At 42.1% G+C, this 15,215-nt stretch overlaps 3 protein-coding genes across 3 annotated transcripts; all 3 read left to right on the top strand.

Annotated features, from left to right (window-relative positions):
- Positions 1-2,293: 2,293 nt before the first annotated feature.
- On the top strand, positions 2,294-6,150 carry LOC128770949 (troponin I, fast skeletal muscle-like). The gene is made up of 7 exons (XM_053885970.1): positions 2,294-2,387; positions 3,433-3,463; positions 3,634-3,670; positions 4,451-4,579; positions 4,743-4,832; positions 5,544-5,717; positions 5,792-6,150. Exons 2-7 carry the CDS (start codon positions 3,456-3,458, stop codon positions 5,867-5,869), a joined length of 516 nt encoding a protein of 171 aa, XP_053741945.1. The 5' UTR covers positions 2,294-2,387; positions 3,433-3,455; the 3' UTR covers positions 5,870-6,150.
- A 2,354-nt stretch (positions 6,151-8,504) lies between these two features.
- On the top strand, positions 8,505-9,431 carry LOC128770950 (troponin I, fast skeletal muscle-like). Its single transcript, XM_053885971.1, has 5 exons — positions 8,505-8,561; positions 8,679-8,807; positions 8,885-8,974; positions 9,058-9,231; positions 9,306-9,431. The coding sequence occupies exons 1-5, from the start codon at positions 8,532-8,534 to the stop codon at positions 9,381-9,383; spliced, it is 501 nt and encodes a 166-aa protein (XP_053741946.1). The 5' UTR covers positions 8,505-8,531; the 3' UTR covers positions 9,384-9,431.
- Positions 9,432-10,494: 1,063 nt separating this feature from the next.
- LOC128771372 (troponin I, fast skeletal muscle-like) lies at positions 10,495-15,066 on the top strand. Its single transcript, XM_053886791.1, has 6 exons — positions 10,495-10,578; positions 12,849-12,932; positions 12,998-13,126; positions 14,280-14,369; positions 14,508-14,681; positions 14,788-15,066. The coding sequence occupies exons 1-6, from the start codon at positions 10,495-10,497 to the stop codon at positions 14,863-14,865; spliced, it is 639 nt and encodes a 212-aa protein (XP_053742766.1). The 3' UTR covers positions 14,866-15,066.
- Positions 15,067-15,215: the final 149 nt, after the last annotated feature.

The following is a 15,215-nucleotide window of genomic DNA, read 5'->3' as shown; positions in this document are numbered from 1 at the left end:
TCTATGAGGTGAAAGCCCCTGGTTGTGCCCCTTGAGGTGAGGGGCGATTTATGAATTTTGACACTCACCACAGAGGTGCTCAATGCTAAAATTAGCCTCCACATAACAGAGATGGATATATCATGAATATATAGCATATGATCCTAGGGGGGACTTGAAACCTTGCCACTTCTTTGTGACATGCTGCAAGGCCAAGGTGAAATCAAATGGGAAGTTTATCAGAAGAGTTTTTTGTTAATTATCTGTCAAAAATAGTGGTCAAAGTTGGCTAAGATGCAGGAATAAGGCAGCTTGTTTCACAGGAAAATGACCAAATGACAGATGTTTCACAGGCGAGGTCATGTCCAGTGATGCGCCTGGTCTGACTGCTGGTAGTGGGGAATGCTTCATTCATGCTAACTGCTTAATTCATCTGATCAACTAAAGTTTGCAGCAATGTTGGTGCTTCCTGTCGTGTTCTGCCCACAAAGAGTTTCCTCTCAAATCATCTGCACTCTTCTGCGTTCTTCCCAGTAGTGTCAGATAAGTCAGTGCTTTGCAACTGGTGGTGCCATGAGAGAAGGTGAGGTGTGCCGTGAGAAATGATCCAGTTTCACCTCATCTGTCCAGAGATAGAGGTTTGCGATATGATGACACTAAATCATTAGAACCTTTTGATCTACCAACGCCAGGAGATCACATGGATTCAGTCACATTCTTGCTGTACATTATAGATCTATGCTGATGTGTCGATCTGTCGCAGCTGTGCTGGTGCCCCTCTTCCCACACATTTGCAGCGAAGAAGGCGGTCAAATGCACAGCTTCCATTTGCAAACCTGACATGCCTCAAACATGACCACACACCTTCACAGCACAATGATGGAATGTTCCATGGCGGAACTGCGATGCGAAAAACAGTCTGCACCGCAGTTCTAACAGAGCTAACGTGATGGCTCACTTCAAACTTTGTTGACGCTTGTACAACTTCAAAGTTTGCTTCGTAGTTAAACTAAATCCAGTACTGAAAAAAATTGTTCCAAACTGAATAGAGAAAGAATAATTGTAGTCACGAAGCTCGAGCAAAGAATGGAGCAAAGAAAGGTTTTTCTGGTAATTCCCCAAACTAGAATAAAATCATGCTAAAAGACGGTGTTATAAAGTCGAAACAGTTATTTTAAATAAATATTTTTCTCATAATTCCCACCCCTTTCTGGAGACATTTGAAACAAATACATTTTCTGCTACTTCTTTCTGCAAAGACCATGCCAGTAGCTACAATTTCTCACAAATTAAAAGGGATTTTCTACAGGACAGTTTGTGCTTTGGCCAAAGCGCCATTGGTGGTGTGTGTCTGGATTTTTTTCAATGAGCAAAGTGTGCAGTGGCTTAAAAAAGTCGAAAAACACCAAGATAAATTGACCTATCAGTGAATTCCAGGGTGGACAAAAAGTAACTTAGAGCCTTTTATTTTTTATTCTTTTCATTTTCACTAAGCAAGTCTCCCAATTTAGCCCATGTTACCCCTCATTCATCCAACTCCACACCACTGAAGGGAGCTGCTCTGAATTTCTGCCACTTGTATCCTCTGTCCAGTTCACACATTGGCCCATATGGACAGAATTTGGAGGCACAGAATTTTTCCTATTGGGCTGCATCCCTACCGGGGCACACTTGAGTTTGAGCATATTTTGCTCTTATATCTGTTGTATTGAGGGGGTTATGGGGTAGTGGCTTGATAAATACGTGACTGCGGTGGTCAAAAGCACTCCTCTTCCAAGGAAGCGTCCCATTCACTTCACTCTCCCTCTGACAGCAGAATCCAGGCTTTTGGACACAAGCGAGCTCAAGCTCAAGTGTGACCTGGTAGGGTTGCAGCCCAACAAGAAAATTCCATGTTGTAGCATCACAAACATAAGCAAACAGTCGAGACTGATGCTAGTAATATACTGCTTTTGTTGTATTATGCTTTTGGTGAGGGACATCTTTTGATGCGGAAAGATGTTCATATTGCGCTCCACATATTTTTGCTCACTGTACTTCATATGGTCAGGTATATTTTTTCCCTGCAGGGAGTTTGGAGTTCTAAGTAAACGGTCATCTGTTAGAGCATTTTCTGAAACTGGCGCTCCATCATTTTTCTCCCTTTTATAGAGTCTTGGAGGTCGAGCCCGACTTCTGATATGAGACTCCTCCTTGAAGATTTACAGGCTGGAGTTGGCAACAGATGAAGATATTTCCAGAACTTGTTGGCCGATTGGTCTGAGGACTGGGCCTTTCCTTAAGCAGGACTTCCATATCCATGTCGGGGTGCTGGTGTATATATACAGCCCTGGGAGGACTTCTGCCCACTGCCACTGCTGTCCTCCTGTTCTTCCTCCTCCTTCTCCTCCCTGCTTTTCTCTTCAAAGGTGAGAGCAGCTCCGTCCTCCTCATCTTCCCTGCATGCCGTCTGTGAAGTGGATCTAGTGCGGAGGATCGGTGGTTAAGTGTGAAGGTGCTGGAAGCCCTGACCTCTGGCTTTGTTAATCAGAGGGAGGAAATGTGAGCCAGGAGGAGATTAATTCAGACGCTGGATGTCTGTATGGTGACGAGGGGAGACTTTGTTTCTGAGTATTTGGCTTCAATTGGATTCTTGAGAAAGTTGGCTCTGAAATGGAATTTGATTGAAGACGGCAAGATTGATTTATGAAGATATGGGACGTGATAAATGTCCTGGGAATGCATTGTCTTACACTGAAGCTTCTTATTGTAGCATTTAACTCCAACACTGAGGTCATGTTTGGATTGATGAAAATAGTGTATAGTGCATTTATCGACTTATTTATCTGACACACATTCTTCAGTAAAATATCTTGAATGCTATTTATTATGTTCATTCTGTTTTCCTGTGTTATTTTACTTTTAAAAAAACAAATATTTATTGTTTATTTAGTTCTAAGTATATTTTCAGTGGAGGTCTTTGCAGTGAATAGATAGTGAATAGCTTTTTTCTCAAAACTCATTTTCCAATACAATGTGCAAAAAGAAAAAAAAAATCATCTTTCATGACATTCATGAAAAAGTTTGTACGGTAAATTACATAATGAGGCTGTTTATAGCAGTCGCCCCAAGACATTCTGACTTCACAGGAGAGAAATCTTTTAAAATGTATTTTTAGTAAATTAGACATGCGATTCTGGCTGCTGATGGATTGGCCGTCCAGTCTGGTGCTGGCATTAAATTTGCAGCGCCAGCCTTTTCCATGCCGGGATTCTTCTCCCAGAAAGGAATTGAAGTGTAAACTCCCCAAGGATATTGGTTTTAAACACCTGTAAGGAAGCTTATCGCGGGCATCAGTGTTGACATCTGACCCCTGCAGCTGTAACCTCCAAACTTAGCTGCTCACTGATGCTCACAGATATTAAAACTCGCAGACATTTATTCTCAAATCTGCCTTTGGGTCTCTCCGCGCAGGGTGAAGACAAGAAACTGCAGTCATGTCTGAGTGAGTATTGACCGATGTTTGTGTCGTCTCGTGGGTGCAAGAACAGATGCACTACTGAAGAAGCAAAAGCTGCATCTTCAGTCGTGATTTTTCCTCACAACCTGCTTGTCTATTAGCAGGTGTTGTTTGACAAAACATGTGAAACTAACTTATAAATACTTTATTTCCAGCAAAAAGATGACTTCGAGCCGCAGGCATCATCTGAAGGTACTGGCTGATTCATACTTTGATAGTGATTTATTCATTTATTTTGATGTGCATGTCTCCGTGTAAGTTCTAACATGATGCTGCTGTTTTATTTAACAATAGCTGCAACTTGATTTGTTAGAAATATTATCACTGTTTTTGAATAAACACATACCATACCATTTTAGGGAAATGTAAAAAATAGGCAATTGTTTGTTGTTACTCTAAATAAAAAAAAAAAAAAAAAAAAAAAAAAATATATATATATATATATATATATATATATATATAGACCTGAACCTCGCGATCCACCGCTGTCGTTACAAATCCACCTTGTTCAGTAGAAATAGGGTGTTTGCTTCCCCCTGCTGGAAGTCGTGGCAAATCGCATGCAGCATAAATCACGTGGTCTTGCTCGCTCACAAAGTAAATAAGAAATAAATCATTGATTCTCTCCTGCTCAATATTGAACGTGCTTTAAGAAAGATAAATGTTTGAAACACGTTTGGTGTGGGATACGAGAGCAACAGCCGAAAGAGTGAATTGTCAAATTAGAAATGCATTGATTTGAAATCAGATCCCTGTGAAACCTTGTTTATTATTGAAATATTACATCATCAAAAAGGAACTCCTTGACATAAAAAAAAATAACACGTTTTAGCAGCTCCATTATTACATCCTGACCTTGTTTTCTGGTGCGGTTTGGCTCCCAGCCACTGAGAAAAAGCTTGTTCATCACTCCACGTGCCATCAAACACGTACAGACTAAATGTTTCCCTCCTACTTTTCTCCATGCTCCAGAGCTTGATGCTCCAGATCGCCGCCAGCTGGTTGGAACAGGAGAAAAAGGACCTGGTGGTGGCCAAGCAGAACTACATGGCTGAGAAGTGTCCAGCTCCCAGCCTGGGCGGAGACCACAACACTCTCATGGTGAGGAAGGACACTCACCTTACCTCACATGCATCGCGGAGCTCCTGGTTATTGTACATACCATTCAGTCCCCACACTTTCCAATAATCTCTAAGGAGATTTTAGAGGACACTAAGATGATGACTGACCACAGAGACCATGTTAATGAGAGTGTCATTTTCAGGATACCTGCAAGAAGCTACACGCCCTCATCGACAAAATTGATGAGGAGAGGTACGACATGGAGGCCAAAGTGGCGAAAACTGAGAAGGAGGTGAGTCTCTTTTGATCACCTGGATCTCACTGTGGTCCACACCTGACCATTCATGGCTGAAGAGCAGGTTGGAATACAGCGAGGAAAATAGTCTGTCAATGTCAACTTTAGTTGGGGTGAAAAAAAATATATGAAATCTGATCATCGAGGACTGAGATGGTTTTTGCTCTCCACTGTGTTCTGTACAGTCTGCAAGTGGTGCCGTAACAGTTGGTCGGACTCTCGTGCAGTGACAGGCAACACTTAGGTCAAATTAAAAGGAGTTTTTTTTTTTTTTTTTTAGAGATGTAATATACGTCTTTGCTCCTTGAGAGAACGATATCCTGCCTGAACCGTACTGTCTTGGTGTCATGTAGGGTTGAAACAGCTGCCAGCAGGGATGGGAAACTAGTGAGGGGGAAGTTTCACACTTTGGAGGAAATAGAGATGTTAAAAACCACTAATACTAGAGGGTGATCTGTTGGGGTTTCATGAGCCGATGTCCGGATTTTCAGTAGCCACCAGATGGCACTGTCTGCTGTATAAAGTTTGGCTTTGAACAACTACAATGCAACTGCAATACTGTTTCATGATACCTCATCCACCCATCACTAGGTGCTGCTCTCATTCAGGTGGGAAAAAACTGGCTACAGTACAGTGATCCATGTTCTCACAGGCAGATGGGAACTAATCTTAATTTCATTTTTAATTCAAACATGTCATTCTTCTCAGATCGATGACTTGAAGATCAAGGTGATTGACCTGGCTGGAGTGAAGAAGCCCGCCCTGAAGAAGGTCCGCATGTCCGCTGACGCCATGTTGAAGGCTCTGCTGGGCTCCAAACACACAGTCAACCTGGACCTGAGGGCCAACCTGAAGCAGGTCAAGAAGGAGGTGAAAGAGGAGGTGAGTGCTGCGAACCGGGGAGGTCAGACAAGTCACCAAGAGAGTCAGCTGCTGACAGAGTGTGTGTGCTGCAGCCTGCAGAGGCCGTCGGAGACTGGCGTAAGAACATTGAGGACAAAGCTGACAGGAAGAAGATGTTCGAGACTTCCTAAACTTCTGAGTCCTCTAGCACTTTTTAAGAAATTTATGGAATTTTTCATTGAATGGAAATTGCTCTTGTTTCATTAAATCTGTAAGTTTCAGCCTGACCGTCTCTCTATTTAAAACCTGACACCAGTAACCCGAGATACGAGTATTTTTAACTGGAGCGGTTTTCATTTGCATCAAATCCATTGGTGTAGCAGCAATTTTCTCTCCGTGCTGTCACACAAGCATAAAAGACATGATTCAGCTGTAAAATGCCAAGTTTGCACAATACCACTATTAAACAAACCCACATGGCAACGTTTGCCTTGCTGTTTTAAGTGGATTTTATTGTTTAACAATATGTTTTACTGACTCCAGTGATGTCTATAATTACACATTTTCAAGAGACAGTATAGTTTTAGTGATAATCTTCTTTCATAAACTTTTTTCTCGCTTGTTTGAACTGACCATTAGACATTTACACATTACACATTTTATTTCGTTTTTTGGAATTATTTTTGTTATTTTTATTTAGAAACTACAAATGTCTACAAATGTAACAATGAGTTTATTACCAAAGGAAACCTGAGTAACAGGATGTTTATTTTTGGGCCAACAGCCTGTATTATATTATTCCTTAAGTTAAAAAAAATGCTTATACACAAGCCAGTATGCATTGAACCCGGAACCAAACTCATTCGGAGATCTTGAAATACAGTGATTTAAACACACGAAAGGTCTGCAGACGGTCTCTATCACCGCCAGGTGGCAGCAGAGGACTTGCAGTGATTCAACCTTCCCAACATCATCAGGAACATGCGGGGACCAACATGATTTCATGATTGACAGTTACACGCATCGCCTATTCTGCTATGAAGTAGAGTTATTACCTTTGTACATTTTTCTTTGAGTTAATTTTATCTTATAAACAAGTCAGATCAGTGTTTGTTGCTGTGAACTAACATTCATGACACATCAGTCAGAAGGCTGTTTTTGGAGTCAGACACTAACATGTGGCGGAGACATGGGCTGATTCCAATTCACCTGAAAAGTTTGGGTGGACACAGTGAAGATGGGGGTGAGTAACCTCAGATGTGACATGACACACACACAGGTCTATTTTCAACTGCTTTTTGCTACTTAAATAACACTTGGTTAAATAAACTATGGAGGTTAAGCTGGAGTAATATTCACGCCTTGTGTATTGTGATAAGAGCAAATATAATGGGAAATAAAAGTATTCATCGGTGTAAGTGGCCACAGCAGTGATTTTAAAGAATCCTGATCCATTTTCTGAGCTAAATCGTTTTCTGTTGGAATATCTCTCTCATTAGTTTGACATTATCATTATTACACCTTTATTACTTCATTAATTTTCCTTGGATTCCCCTCTTTGTGCGGCTTGTTTTTCTGTCGGTCTCCTGTCCAGTCCTGCCGTGGCACTTCCCTCCCTGGCCTGTGAGGACTGCTGACAATCTCAGAGTGACCACAAAGCGCTGATGGGAGATTTACGAGGCCAGCGGTCAAATGAAGAAGGTATTTCAGGAGCTCATTGGGCAGCTCATTGGTTTGTCCCAAATACTTTCTGACCATAAAGAGGATGGGTCCAAGTACATATATACCGCCCCAAATTTCACCTTTTAGTCTTTGACTCCCTCACTGTCTCTGTTGGTCAGGCTCTGTCGCCTCCTCCTCCTCCTCGACACTTTGTAGGTGAGAAGCAACTTTCTTTGATCCACACTGCTGAACATTTTCTTATCAATCGCTCATGTATCCAGTTAGCTGGGTCTTTCAGGAAGAAGGCGAATGGTAATAAATAGGTACTAACTAAGATCATTTAGCTTGTTAAAAAAATTTAATTATAAATTCTGCGATATGATTTTATTTTTATTTTGCTTATGACAATTAAAGCATCTTTGTTATTTACTATGATTCTTCTTCATAACGCAATATTTTAATTTCTGTATTTGCATTCTTTTTAAATGCAAACAAGCCTAGTGTCATTTTACACCTCTATTGTTAGATATGTTGAGTGGATAATTGGTCAAAAATGATGTTCCAGAGTGTGCAGCTCCCTGTGGTCTGAGTGTCTCATTGACCTCTCCAGTAACTGTTGCGTTAAAGATAACCCTAATATCATGTTACGGATGACAGGTGAGACTTAAATCACGGACGGTAGAGATGCTAGCAGTCACTTCAAGAGCATCCTAACAATAGGAAACACAGGGATAAAAATAAAGGCCGTGCTTCTAAACTCATGAATGTATGATATTAACTGAAGATTGTCGTTGTTGCTGTTATATACATGGTCAAGACACCGCCTCAGACCGCCTCCCCCACTCGTGCACTCATCATAAAAGTTATTGTTTGCCCTTTGACCTTTAGACGGAATTAGGCCTGACATGGTTAGCTCAGGTTTGCAGTTTTGCAAACAGGGATGAAGACAAATCTGACCTGGTGAAGGCTATATAACATTGAAATGTTTGTTAGTGTTAAGAATTTATCGTTGATCAGTGAGCTGAAAGTAAGAAAACTGTATTCTTGACCATTTGTTGTGGTTTGTTGCAGAGTGGACACAAATAGAAGTCAGGATGTCTGAGTAAGTCACATGTTATCTCTTTTTGCTGCTTTGGATGCTGTTTTTTTTGTTGTAAGACCTTTTTTGTGCTTGTTTTAAGGGGAAAGAAGATGACGTCCAGCCGCAGGCATCACCTGAAGGTGGGATTGAGCTCTATTTTGGCTCAACTGTTCAACAGTTTTGGCTCAATCTGATTTTTGACATCATTCTGTGCACTTCTGTAAATGACCTGAACATCTCCTCCTTTTCTCCTGTAGAGCCTGATCCTGCAGATCGCTGCTCAGTGGCTGGAGCAGGAAACTGCCGACACAGCAGCTGCCAAGGAAGCTTACATGGCAGAGACCTGTGCCGCCCCAGACCTGAGCGGAGACCTGGCTGCTCTGCAGGTCAATAAGGGCTTTGAGTTTGTTTTTTTTGGCAGACAGAAGCGGCATGATTCGATTTAAATTTTGCTTTTCCACAGGAAATTGCCAAGAAGCTTGCCCAGGTTCTGGACAAGATCGATGAGGACAGATATGATGCCGAGGCCAAGGTGGCAAAGACTGACAAAGAGGTACCGACCTGTCTGGTTCAGGGGCCACAGTCATGTAGCTGGCTAGATTGGTTTCCTGAACTTGGTTTGTAACATCACTTTAGATCGAGGATCTGAAGCTGAAGGTGGTGGAGCTGGCTGGCGTGAAGAAGCCCGCCCTGAAGAAGGTCCGCATGTCCGCCGACGCCATGCTGCAGGCTCTGCTGGGAGGCAAACACAAGGTCACCATGGACCTGAGGTCCAACCTGAAGCAGGTCAAGAAGGAGGTCAAGGAGGAGGTGAGCTTTATTTACAGTCCTTAACCTAAAGTCGCACACCAGACCTGAGTCACTCAGGACTGTACGTCCTGCAGGGCGCCGAGGCCGTCGGAGACTGGCGTAAGAACATTGAGGACAAAGCTGACAGGAAGAAGATGTTCGAGACTTCCTAAAGACTTTCACACTGTTCACTTCCTGCTGGAAGCTCTGCTCATTGTTACATCTCAGACTTTTCATAAAGTTGGAACATACCTGTGCCATTAAATTATTTTTTGGAATACGGAAATTCTCTTATGATGCCTTCTGTTCGAGCGCAAACACATTTGCATGTAAGTAGATCCTGAACATTGTACTAGTTGGCCATGATCACTACTAAAATTAAACACCAGATGTCAGCAGAGACATCTCTACTTCATAGATTAGATGAAATTTTAGGTCATAACAAAGTATGAATTTCATCATCGTCATGATCCATCACAACCCTCAACAAATGGTGAGTATTGTCATTATTATCAATTGAAATGATGTTATTTCTAACTCGTGCTTGTGCATTTCCTCATTCGAGGTTGAGTGACGATGGCAATAATGCATCCAAGTGCTATGGCTGACATTACCGCATGTATCTCCCACTACATTTATCGCTATTTATTCTTAGTTGTACAACAACCACGACTATGTTCCTTTTCATCTACTGATGATCATCCTGATGATTATCCCTCCTACTGAAACACCAGGAGTTATTAACATTTATTGCAGGGTAATAAATGTTAATAACTCCTGGTGCCACTGCCTTGTTTATTCTTCATAACGTGTTGTTGCCGGCTAGTGACTGTTATGAAGACATGATCCCTGCACGCCGCCTCGGACTCCTGGTTTGAACTACTGTTAATATTTGTCGTGTGTTGAAGTGTTGAAGACACTATAAGACAAAGGCTCTTGCTATTGCTACCTCTGCCACCACTACTGTTACTATTTTGACTAATACTGCAACGACTTATTTCAACTTATGAGACTGCTAATACTTCTACTTCTTCTTCTACTACAACCAGAGCTCTTATCAGCATAGCAGTGTGACTTTGAGTCATCTTATTTTCCCACAATTTTTCCAAATATTCTTGACTATTTCTTCTATCCTCAATACTGGACTGACGTGTACTTCTTTCTCTTACTGATACCAGAACTAATATTACAACAAACTTTCAAAACCTAACTAATCTGTTAAAGATTGCATGTATTTGCTTCCACCAGCATGACAAACGTTGCTTCTGTCACAGCTACCGTACCATGACTAGCAGTCTGGCCTCTCTTCCTGCTGACAGTGTGGGAGGGTCAGGACAGGCTGAGCTGGAGGAGGAAATGCTGGAAGAAGTTCGAGGCTTTTAATCTGTTGGCTCTAAAGGGGAAATTACCCTGAGACCATGGACTGCAGTCCACATCCTTCTGAACGGAAATGTCTGGCTGCACTGAGGTCAGATGCTGAACTGAAGGCTTGGTGGGAGTCATGATGTATAATGGAAACCCAATCTCAGAGTGGTCACGTCATAGCCGACTCCCTCCATCACTTTTGTCACGGCGTCGACGGGGGCGGAACCTGATAGCATCTGTCCGGCGGCCGAGGTCCACTTCTTGCGGTCGAAATTTATGAGGTTCCAGCGCAGAGTTGGACGGTATTTCTGGAGCCCGTGGAGCGATTGGTCTGAACTGGCTGTCTTACCATAAAGAGGGCGGGCGTTTCTGCTGAGTGAGCACTTCACACCCTATATACCCTGTTTAAAGTTTACAGTAGTGGACTTGTCAGACTTGTCTCCCCCTCCTTCGTCCTCCTCCTCATCCTCTCTGTGGCTTGAAGTCACTCTCCCGACAATCGTTCCCGTCGCCGCTCCACAGGTGCTGTTATTCCTACCCAGGTGACTCTGGTGTGTTTTTACAAGGTGCTGCTGTGAGTTTGAACTTGACCTCGTCTGCACTGAAGCTTGTTGGAGGTTTTATAGTGGACTGCTGGAACATTTGAAGAATTTAAGAGCAGGTTTGGTTGTGGAACTGAGACTTTTAAAATCTTTACATTAGTGGTATGAATGACTGCATCTGACAGGGTCTTAAATTTCTTATGGGATTTACCAAAAAATCTATAAGAAATTGGAAGAAAATGATTTTTATTAACTCATATATGTGTGTACATCTTTATTATTAAACTGCCTGTGCCTACTACTGGGTTTATAACCAATAACCAATATTCTGCTGATACTGCAGTAACCATGGCAGACAATCTTTATTCTACTAGCTGAAACTCATCATTCTCTCAAACTCACCATTTTCTTTTTTTTTTTTGCTTTCTTTCATAAATAATGGTGGAAGCTAGCTATGTAATATTGTGAGGTTCATTTGTGAATACAAATCTCCCATTTTGTATTAGTTTTTTTGTTTTAAAATCTACAGCAGTGCAAGAATAGACTCCTATGTTGTTTATTTTTATTTACATGGATTATATGGACTGCTGTTTTTCTTTTTTTGTTTTACATTCACATGTGATCAATGGTTGGTTCTGCTCAGATCTGTCTCTCGAGTACGGGAGGAAAGTTTATTGTACCAATCTTTGAGAGTGTGTTTCGGCTGGCTTGCGTCCTTCTGAGCACACCTCGGTGTCAGTCATGCATCGGCATGCCTGCAGGTTGCTGGGCTTGGTGTTAACGGCTGTCAATGTGAGCTAGGCGCCGCTTTTGGATCCTGTGCCGGTGGCACCTCAGATCCTTGGATTCCAGTGAGAAAGTCTTGAGAGAAGAGGAGGCAACTGTTCAGGTCCTAACCCTGGCATTTGACCCCACTCCCCAAAATTAGCTGCTTTTCCATCACAGTGGAGCGTGTCGTCTTTCCCTGAGCTGGGGGTCAAAGGGTGACTCATCAATAATCACGGTGGACATCAGTGAAAGCTGCTTTATGTAACTGCTGAGCTCATGTTTGACTGACAAGTGTGTTTTGTCCCCCAACAGGGTGTGAGGAAATCCAACTGCCAAAATGTCTGAGTGAGTACAGACTTTATATCACCATTATGTTGAAAAAAAAAAAAAAATTGGAAAAAAAATGTGATTGGAACCTGCAAGACAACATTTGAGAAATTATTGTTATGCAAAAATAAGCATTAAAATTTGATGTAGTAATTATTGATTAATAAATGAAAAAAAAGAATGAAAAATGCATTTAAAAACAGAATGAAAAGTAACTTCATAATGCTGTTATTTGGATTCCCAGACTCAATATGTGTGTAGTTTAATTCCAGCAGTCGCCATATTTCTGCGTCTCAGCATTTCTGTGGCTGTGAATGTTTTCTGAACTGAAGTGAACAGATGGAGATGATGAAGGTCGAGCAGCTGAGCATTTCACTGTGTGGCCGGGAGAAATGATCCAGTTATTTCCCATTCAACATTTGTAGATATCACAGAGTCGAACACTTGCTCCTATCATAGATTGCTATTAACACTTCTGTTGTGGTGCAGTTAAATGTATTTCTTCATCCATTAAATACATCGATGGTTAAGTGTAGGGTTCAATTAAAATGCTTAACAATGTACTGTAATGTTGTACAGTGGAATTTGGTTAATAGATTTATTCAGAATTATTACTGCTTATTGTGACTGTTGAAGCCAAAATATGTTCATGTGTTAATACGTTTACTCTCTTCTAACAGGGGAAAGAAAATGACCTCCAGCCGCAGGCATCATCTGAAGGTGATCACAAATGTTTGCTTGTGTTATGTTCAATTTTTAACCAAAATCCTGTGAATGTCCTGCAGAGTTTGATGCTGCAGATCGCTGCCAGCTGGATCGAGCAGGAGAAGAAAGACATCGAGGCAGCGAAGGAGGCTTACATGGCAGAGAACTGCCCCGACCCTGACCTCAGTGGAGACCAGAACGCTCTCATGGTGAGTTTATAGCGCCTCCCTATGGTGGGCACGAAATTGGACACACATGACCCTTATATATTTATGTGGCCCTCATGAAGTCAGAGTGAAACTATTAGCCTGGTCATTGATATTTTTTATTATTTTTTAACATAAAGATAACTTTGTATTGTGAAACCACCCTGAAAGCCTGAAAAACTCACCTGAAAAATGTAGTACATTCATACATTGTCAATTAACCACGGCTTAGTCCTGGTGAGGGTTGCGGGGCCACAGGTCACCAGTCCATCGCAGGGCACACACACTCACACACTGAGACACATACACACACACCTGGGAAAATTTTTGAGTGAGCATGTCTTTGGACTGTGGGAGGAAACCGGAGTACCTCGATAAAACCCACACGCCCACGGGGAGAACATACAAACTCCATCCAGAAAGGCAAGGTCCGACCTGGGAATGGAACCCGAAACCTCATTGCTTTAAAGACAGATATTCATCATGTATTTTATGAGCTTCACACATTTGTTCATTTATAATGAGATACTTAAAATAAAACCTAATAAAAATGAAGTAAAGCATTCTCAAAAAACCAATTCATGTGTGATCACACTTTTTGGTTTCGATTTTATTTTTGATAATATGGTACTAATCTCTTCTGTCTTCTGGTTTGGAAATCGAATGCCTCAGAGATTATAGTATGAATGTAGAAGTCACCAATGGAAATTACAAAGCTTGGTCGCCGCCCCAGCTCAAAGCATACAGGTCACACTGCAAATATGTGACTCAAATTTAGATTTTTACTCTGATTCATGGTCTGTCTCAAAGCAATCGGAACTAGAGTTGCAGACTGTTTTTTTTTCCCATTCTCAGTAAAATAAGAAGCACTTTTTGTGTGATTGACAATGGATGTGGTTAAAATAAACTTGATACTAACAGAAGGGCCTGACAGTTGACTCTCCCCACAAGACCTGCTTCCTGTTGGTCGAAAAGGAGCATGACAGAATATGAGGCCGGTCATTATAAGGCTGTAATAACCTCAGATATATAAGGGCTGGAATGTTGAAGGAAAAAAGGTTTGGACTACAACGGGCCATGTTGATGGCAGTTTTACACTTTGTTTGATAGTGATTCTTGATGCGTTATGTAGACATTAATGCTCTTCACCTCGCAGGAACTCTGCAAGAAGCTTCAGGCTGCCATTGACAAAATCGATGAAGCGAGATACGACGCTGAGGCCAAAGTTCAGAAGTCTGACAAAGAGGTGAGCATTCTAAGCTCTGTATTTGTGCCTATGTGGCTCTTTCTCAGCCGTCTATTCCTTCTTCCTCTGCAAGAAAAGACAACAAAATACGGAGGAGAAACGAGACAAGTCAAAGTGTTGATAATTCTGTGCCTTCAGATCGAGGATCTGAAGCTGAAGGTGGTGGAGCTGGCTGGCGTGAAGAAGCCCGCCCTGAAGAAGGTCCGCATGTCCGCCGACGCCATGCTGCAGGCTCTGCTGGGAGGCAAACACAAGGTCACCATGGACCTGAGGGCCAACCTGAAGCAGGTCAAGAAGGAGGTCAAGGAGGAGGTGAGCCACCAAAAGCACTCATGTGGCATATGGAGCAGCTTATGTAACAACTGGTACGACCGTTAGGATTGTCAGTGTGACTGATGGCATGTCTGTCTCCCTCCAGCCCACAGAGGCTGTCGGCGACTGGCGTAAGAACATCGAGGACAAAGCTGACAGGAAGAAGATGTTCGAGACTTCCTAAATTTCCTCCAGTGCTACCGTGGCCATGACGGGGAGCCATCTCTGCCCGAGGTCAGTGTCCCGGCTGGGCACTCAGGGACATTTTTTTCATGTTTCCTTTTGTCTGGAGAGAGACTGAGAGACCAGAACCCGGATCATGTGTGACAGTTTTCACGGTCTGACACAGCAACATCAGCTCACAAATGTACAGGTACTTCAATAATAAATCTTTTGGAATAATCATCCCTTTGTTTTGATACTTTAATAGCTGCACCCAGGTTTTGTTGGGTGTGTAACTTGCTGTTCTGTCAAGGGTTTTCTCATATAATCCATCTTCGCAAGGCTCATAATAAACAGTTGACTAATCTCAAT

Source organism: Synchiropus splendidus, chromosome 14 (genome assembly GCF_027744825.2).
Source record: "Synchiropus splendidus isolate RoL2022-P1 chromosome 14, RoL_Sspl_1.0, whole genome shotgun sequence".
Lineage (NCBI taxonomy): Eukaryota > Metazoa > Chordata > Actinopteri > Syngnathiformes > Callionymidae > Synchiropus > Synchiropus splendidus.
Note: the sequence above shows the minus strand (reverse complement) of the source record. Positions and strands in the feature narration are given on the sequence as shown.